Here is a 7,682-nt window from a genome sequence, read left to right as displayed (position 1 = left end):
GGTATGCTGCTGAGCAGAGAGGGGAGGGCAGAGGCCTGCAGCTGCAGGGTGGCCAGGCGCACTCACAGGAGAAGAATGCCCAAAGAATGCAAACACAAGAGCTCACCATGTTTACCCTGTCGCAGGACTGGGCCCCATGTTCCCCTCGGGGGGGTCAGAGTGAGCAGCGAGCCCCTGTGAGTCCTTCCTAGTTCTGCCACCCTGACTCCATGGCTTCAATGACACAGGCTGCCCATCAGCCTGGGCTGGCGGGCGTACCCCCCTCCCAGCACTTGCAACCCAAGGTGTGCGGCTGCCATGGGATGCTGCCCAGGTGTAGGGCTCCCATTCTCTCTCTCTCTCTCTCTCTCACACACACACACACACACAACCCTCTGCTGGCCAGTAACCGCAGAGGAAAAGGACACAGAGCCACAGCAGTAGATGAAAATTACCAACCAGCCCCAGAGGCAGGCGGTGGGGCCCAGCAATGCAATCAGTAAATCACAGCGCACCTGCGCACATCTCTGCACTTCTGGGCCAGGCTGCAGCAGGGGCTCAGCTTGTGACCCTCTCCATTGACCTGAGCTGGCACCAGGGAGACAGATCCTGGCTCTGTCCCTCAGAAGCAGAAAACGGGAGGCAATAAAAAGTGGAAATGGCCCTCACTGCCTCAGGTGTTGGGAAGAGCCCATGTAGGGAGCTGGATCCTCCCAGGCTGGTGCCTGCTGCAGCAGAAAAGAGGGTTTTCCATGGCTACTGTCAGCCCGCGCTGTGACTGGTCTATGCAGGTCTAGGCACCGTGGTGGTCAGGAGGAGTGAACCGAAGACCTCCCGCACTAAAAGCTAGAGCCCTGCGTGGGTATCCACCCCCACAAAAGCTGTGGCTGTCTGCCTGCTCATCCGTGGGTGCAGACACCCGCAGCGCTGCAACAGAGATCCAGGAACATGCTGGGTGCTAGGTGCAAAATCTGCATCCACACCCATATCCCCGGAAATGAGCTGCAAATCTTGGTGGATTTGCAGGGCACCACTACAAGCCCAGGTCACTGCAGGAGCCAGGAGGTGAGATATGGTTGTGGGCATGCAGCTAGCGCAGGCAGCAGAGCCAGGCTCTCTCCCCATCCTTTCCCTGCTCAACCTTGGAGGGGCTGGGAACAAGGGTTGCTGGGAGACCCTGGCAGGCTTGATCACTCCTGAGTTTCCTCCCAAACCGTGTAACAGGGTCGCTCTTACTGGTGAGCCAAACAACTGCACCCTCGGTACAATCCCTTCCTCAGAGCAAGAGTGGCCCTGACTTCTCCCTCCTCAGCGGCTGTGCAGCTCCCGTTCGACCACCTGGTGTGACAAAGTGGGGTGTGAAGACTTTATTCCCCTGGTTAGGGGCATGTGTTTCCTACTGTCCTGCAGTAACAACAGGTTGTGCCTCAGTTTCCCTAGGCACAGCATCAGGGCATAGCTGCTGATGGGAGTTCTGGTGTGATGATGTCTCACACACACTCAATGGCCCTCCATGCCCTTTGTAACCCAGGCAACCCCTTTCTTCCCCGGGAAACAGGACAGAGGGTGGGGAGGGATCTGGCTGGTTTGAGTTGGAACTGGGCTGTTGAGTGGGGCAGTCGGGTCTGGCTGGAGAGGGAGGAAGGGGAACCCCCTCTGGGCCTGCTCCCCATCAGGGATGGCACTGACGGCTGCTGGTTCCTGTGCTGACAAGTCTGTTCTAGGCTGTGTCCCTGTCACCTGAGAACCTCCTGCTCTCCCTGCTGAGTGAGAGTCACATCCGACTGCAGGGCCTGGTGCCCTGCACACGCCATGACACCTGGGTTCTCTTCCTGCCTTCTCCCCAGCCCCGCGGCCAGGCGCATTGCAGGGAGCTGGGGGAGCCGACAGCAAGGAAGGAGAGTGACAGAGAACAGGGTAAGGACACCATCCGAAAAGGGAGAGAGGGGCTCAGCCTTATGCTGGCTCCCTGAGCATGGCCACCAGGGACCCAGGAGCGCATGCCACACCGGCCTGCCACCGCAGAGCGAGGGGAGAGCCACGAGAACACGGGAGGGGGCTAACGGCGAAGGCCGGCACCCCTGCAGGCCCAGGCCACCCTGAGAGGCTGGGCACTCGGGAGCCCAGGAGGACTATGGGTGCTGGAAGGGCAGGGGGAGACCGTGCCCAGGTTTTGTACTGTTGTTTGTCTGGCTGTGGCGGATGCCTGGGGACCCCTGCGGGACCCGGAGAGGAGACGGCCCTAGGCAGGGGCAACCGCTTGGCACAGGAGGGGAATCACAGCGGTGCTCTGATTCCGCACCAGCCAATCACAGCACCAGGTCCTGCTGTCCCTGCACTGGGGTGGCTTCATGAGCCCTGCTGGCACCAGGGCCGGGGCTGCGGGAGGGACAAGCCCCGGCCAGGCGCCCTGCCCCCCGTCGCGCCCCTTGGCGCGACAGCTGCCCGCTGGGGGCCCGATCCTGAAGCCGGCGGCCCTTGCACTGGCGGGGAGCCTGGCTGGCTTGAGCTCAACGGGAGGGAGCAGGGGCTGGCGGGATCGGGATCGGGCCCGGGGGGAAGGGAATGGGTGGGGCAGACACTCGCCTCCGTCCCAGGCGCAGCGCGGATCTCCAAGCGCGGCTCCGACTCGCGGCCCCCGGCCGGCGCGCCGCCCCCGCGTGCCCCGGCGCCAGGGGAGGGAGCGGCCCGCGGGCCCGGCGCTGCCGCCAGCCCACACCCCTCCCTCGCCGCGGGCTGGGCTGGGCTGGGCTGTGCAAGCCCCGGCGGCCGGAGCAGCCCGAGCCCCGCGCCGCGCCGCGCCGCGCCCGGCCCGGCCATGCCGTTCTACCGGCGCACGGTGCTGCCCCGCCGGCTGTGCCCGCGCCGCGCCGCGCTGCCGCTGGTCGAGCTGCGGGACGTCTGCAGCCTGGCCTCGCTCACGCTGCTCCGCCAGCTCGCCCACCTGTGCGGCCACTCGCTGGGGCTGCTGGGCGAGATCGAGGGGCACCTGCTGGCGCTGGGGCGCCGGGCCGGCCGGCTGCGCCGCCGCATGAGCCGCCTGCAGGGGCTGCTGCACGGGCGCCCTCCCCCGCCGGCGCCAGGTAAGAGACCGGGGAGTGGGAGCCTGCGACCCGACCCGCCCCGCCCCTTGCAGCGGGACCCTGCTGGCTCCACGCGTGCCCGGCGGGACACGGCTCCGCGCGCCGCGCCGCCGGCACCTGCGGCCTCTGCAGGCTAGTGCCCGAGTTGGCCCGAGCCCTGGGCCGCTGGGGCAGAGCTGCCGCCGGGGGTGCGGAGGGGGTTACCCGCTTTGATGGGTAAAGGGGTCAGCGTACAGACTGGAGCTCTCCCCCCCGGGGCGATCCAGGGCCTGGGCTGCGGGAAGGGGCAGCTCCCCTCCACCCGGGACGGGATTTCTGGATAGTTCTGCGCTGTAGCCGGATCCAGGCTGAGCAGAGCCGCGGGCCTGGGCTCCTTGGAGCCCGTCTGAAGGTTTCCCCCTGTTGTGGCTGCAGCTCCTGAGCCCCTTCCGTGCCAGGTGGGTCGCTGTAGCAGAGTCCTGGTGGACGCCCTTGTGTCTCTGACCCTTGCCCTTTCCTAGGGAGAGCCCTGCAGGGGGCCTGGTTGGAGGGTGTTTGTGGCAGGAGGCGGCTTGTGTGGGAGCAGGACTGGACCCTTAGCGCCTCCAGGAGGGAAGTGGCCTGACTGCAAGCTTTGCCCTGGTCAGATCTGAGCTGGGTGACGGGCCCTGCCCAGGGCTGTCCTGGCCCAGGCCGTCGGGCAAAGCTGATGGTGCCGGAGCAGAGTGAGCAGCGGCTTCCGCCCAGCGAATGACTCTCCGCTGGTGTGGTGGTGGCCCCGGGGATGCGCCCTGTGCTCTGTTGCGCTGGCGCACGTCTGCAACGCCAGCACAGCCCTGTTGCGGCAGACATTGGCCGGACACCTGCCGCTCCTCTCCAGGAGGGGCTGGGGCTGGGTCTGCCAAGCCCCCTGCTCCTTCCCCACGGCAGCGGAGGTGAGCAGAGCTGCTTTGGGCCTGTGCACAGGGACGTGCTGCCCTCAGACTTTGTCCCTGCCTCTCCCGCTGGCACCTGGCCACCCCGTCCATCCCCTGGGCTGCCCAGCCTGTCTCAGCGGGGGCTGACATAACGCTGACGATGTCCATTCGTGGCTTGGCTTATGCCAGCTAGTTCCGGCCCCGAGCCTGCCTTTACGTGCCGTAGTGCTGCTGCAAAGACGAGGGGGACGCTCAGGCTGACTTTCCCCCACAGTTGGCCAAACACTAGGTGTTTTTCAGGCTGTTGGCCAAGTGATGGCAGAACAGGGAGCTCCTGTGATCAAAGCGCTGCCAGTGACAGCCCAGCAAGGTGTCCCCCTGAGCTGTGAACCTTCACGCTCTGTCTGCAGGGCTGGGCATCTGTGCAGCCCTGGCTTGCCAGGCACAATGGAAAGCCTGGGCTGGATTTTCTGGGGCTAGTTGGGTTGCCCCAAAGCCCTGATGTGGAGGACACGGAGGTAAACTTCTCCCACAGGCATCTGAGTCTTTCTCTTTAGCGACTCCCTAAAGGTGTGTCCGGCTTTAGGTGTCCAGCCGTTAGCTGAGGGCTGGTGCTGCTGCTTCTTGAAATGACAAGTTGTACCTATTAGGTCTGTCTGCCCCACCCCCGTACCAGCGGATTTGTTTCTGTCTCGCTCTCCTTTCCAATGTGAAGTGCTATGTTGCCATGCAAATGTCAGCGCAGGAGCGGGAGCGGGCAATGCGTTTCGGAGGAGTCTAAATCCGCTCCCATCAGATTTGCTTGTAAAGGGCTGTCGGAAAAGACTCCTTCCCTCTGCAGACTCTGCACTTCCGTCGGGGCCTCTGGCAGAGGTTGTGCATCTTGCGTTTTCCGCATTCCCTCCCGTGTGTGCTGTTGGTGGCTGGGTCGGTGCTGTCTGTGTGGAGCCGGGGGAAGTAGCTGTCAGGACCCTGCAGCTTGTTTCCTGTACGCGGAGAGCGAACCAAAGTTTTCAGGCTGGGCCTGTGAGGTGCACTGCTGCTTCAGACGCCAGGGTCGTACTTAAAAAAAGCTGCCGGGGTAAGCAGAGGGAAAAGGCCAAAGACGCGGGATTCAGGAGGCAGAAACAGCTTGTATGGAAGGGGTGCTGGGAGCCATTGAGAGATGATGGGGGAGAGGAGAGCTGCACACGAGTGGCTCTGTCCCTCGCTAGTTCGTGGGGTGCACGGTCTCTTCCTGCTGCTGGGGGCGGTGGTGGAGCCGTGACCGCGCTGCCCCCGGGGTGGCTCGGATCCCTGCGTTTGGCTTTGCCGGCAGCGTCCTGGCAGCAGCACTCCAGGGCGGAACTGCCCAGTGCGTCAGTCCGCTGGCAAGCCCTGGAGCGACAGCGTGGTCTCCGGGTGCGTGTGTGCGTGCGTGGGTGTGCACACACACACACAGTGTCGGATCCTCGCCTGCGCTTGGATGGTCCGGCCGGGGCCGTGGCCAGCTCGGCAGCTGTGGGATTGCGACCCCTTCTCATGGATGGGGCTTGGTCCCAGGTCAGGGTTCCCTCTCATTTTGTCCATCCACGTGCGGAATTAATGTTACACACACTGAGGCGTGCGCGATGTGCACCACCAGCAGAAACACGCTGCCAGCTGTGGGCACTGTGCTAATCAACTGGGAAACATGTGACTCGCTCCTGGGTGGGCGCCCAATTGCTGGTTTTCCAGGGAACGCTGGATCTGGCCCAGGCCTTGATCACCTGGAGATGGGAGTGGGCCGGTGCTTCTGGAGGAGATTAAATTACTAGGTTTGCTCTCTCACCTCCCCCCCAGGGAGTGGGACCTGCCTGGCAGAGCCACCTCCCAGCCTTGGATCCCCCTGCAACAGGCAGGGTCTGCAGGCAGAGAGCTCTCTGCAGCACCTCTTCCTTTGGGGCTCTCCGGCTCCCAGCCGAGTCTGTAGATCAGGGGGGCTCCTAGCCAAGCCCATCTGTCTGAGCAGGCGGGGTGGGGGTGGGGCGATGGGTTTCGGGGGAGGCGGAGTGCACTGGGGGCGTTGCACTTAATAGGTCGTGTAGCTGGGCAGGGTCTGGGAGCAGGGAGGAGAATGCTGCTGCTTTGCTGCATTCAGGCTGTAGCTCTGCCGTGGGGTGGTTGTAGCGGCACGTGGGGCAGTCAGGGCGACAGCTGGGGTCCTGGGGGTGGGGTCTCTGTTGGAATAGATTTGTAATCTAAAAGCCCGGTTTACATAGCACGTGTGATATAATCCAGAGGGTCCCACGCAGCTGCCGTTGTTTGGGGTGGGGTTAGCATCGGGCGTCTGCAGATGTGCACCGGTGGCTTTCTTCAGGCTGGCAAAACGGAGACAGAGGCAGATGTGAACTAATCCAGTCTCCTCACCTTGGTTACCACCCCTAACTCACAGGGTTCAGACAGAAGGGGTCCCAGTCACAGGCACGCGCCCCGATCTCCAGTAGCAATTGCTAAACCCTGTGCCGCTTTTGCCACGGAGGCTTTTTGGCTTGGTTGTCAAACTTCACCCCCCTCTGCCCAAGGAAACCTCATTGATCAGTCTCTCTGGCTGTTCCTAACCAAGCTGAGGTAACTGGGTCCTACTCGCTGGAAGCCTGCTGATGTGCCTGAGGGCTTGTGTCACCCCAAGGGAGCAGCCGCCCTCCTGCTGTCTTGCTGTAAAAACCCTCAAGTGTGGAAACATTTCTCTTGCCATTGGTTTGGGCTCTTTGGTTGTTCCGAAGCCTGAGTGTTGGTATCCATCTGCCGGATGCTTCCCGGAGAGCAGGAGGCTGCCTGAAGTGGGGCCAGCCATACGGTGGGAGCAGGTGAGGGCTCCAGCCAGGCCAGAAACACTGGATAGAAAATACCAAGAAGCCCTGTGGCACCTTATAGACCAACACATATTTTGGAGCATGAGCTTTAGCTTTTGTGGCAAAGATGCGTCTGAGGAAGCGGGTCTTTGTCCCCGAATACTTATGCTCCACAACAGCTGTTAGTCTATAAGGTGCCACGGGACTGCTTGTTGTTTTGGAAGATACAGACTAACTCGGCTCCCCCGCTGATACTTGATAGAAAACGGTGTTACTGTCTGCAGGTTGCCTGTATTAGTAACAAGCCCGTGGGCCACAGAGTTGGATTGCAAAGCAAACCTTCTATCTTCCAAACAAGCCTCTTGCTTTTCTCCTCCCCGTGGCCCGCCTTGAAGGGAAAGCGTTGGGAACGGAGGGCTTCTCTTTTCAAAACAGAGCAGAAAGAACACGTGTGGCCTCCAAGAAACACAGGAAACAATCTCACTAGGCCACGTTCTGTTACACTTGAGTAGCACCAGGGATTTCAGCAAGACTTTGCCAAGCCATGGAGGGGGCGCCTAGCCTATCTGATCAGACCTATTCTTGGCGTTCTCTTAGGAAGCCGGAGCCTTCCAGCTCAGGAGAATGCCCCTTGGCTTTTGCAGGAATGTCAGTTCTGGCTCCACCGTGCTAAGGAGCAGATGGAAAGAGCTGGGTTTTTGTCTTTGCATACAATGCACCAAGGTGCACTTCTGCCCTGTCTGTGCACCACACCTGAAGGGGGATCATTTGGGAAATGAGTGTAGTAGCTCACGGAATGTGCCCTGTCCTGCACGGACTGCGTGGAGGAGGGAGCACTGGTGCGAGTTGCTGATTGACAGCTACTGTGAATAAAGCCCTCCCTGCGCAGCATCGGTACAGTAAGTCCAGCA

The 7,682-nt window shown here is 61.9% G+C and overlaps 1 protein-coding gene across 6 annotated transcripts in view; it reads left to right on the top strand.

Moving 5' to 3' along the window:
• Positions 1-2,738: 2,738 nt before the first annotated feature.
• The window catches only part of NHSL2 (NHS like 2), a 78,696-nt gene continuing 73,752 nt past the window's right edge, over positions 2,739-7,682 (top strand). For all 6 annotated transcript variants that reach the window (XR_012647287.1, XM_075007762.1, XM_075007764.1 and 3 more), the window contains exon 1: positions 2,739-3,062. Coding sequence is in view for 5 of the 6 variants with exons in the window: in XM_075007762.1 (XP_074863863.1) it covers positions 2,798-3,062 (265 nt within the window). In the remaining variant the exon portion in view is untranslated. The remainder of the gene's footprint in view (positions 3,063-7,682) is intronic.

The sequence above is a fragment of the Carettochelys insculpta genome, chromosome 13, assembly GCF_033958435.1.
Source record: "Carettochelys insculpta isolate YL-2023 chromosome 13, ASM3395843v1, whole genome shotgun sequence".
NCBI lineage: Eukaryota > Metazoa > Chordata > Testudines > Carettochelyidae > Carettochelys > Carettochelys insculpta.
The sequence above is the reverse complement of the archived record's forward strand: the minus strand, read 5'-3'. Positions and strand labels throughout refer to the sequence as shown.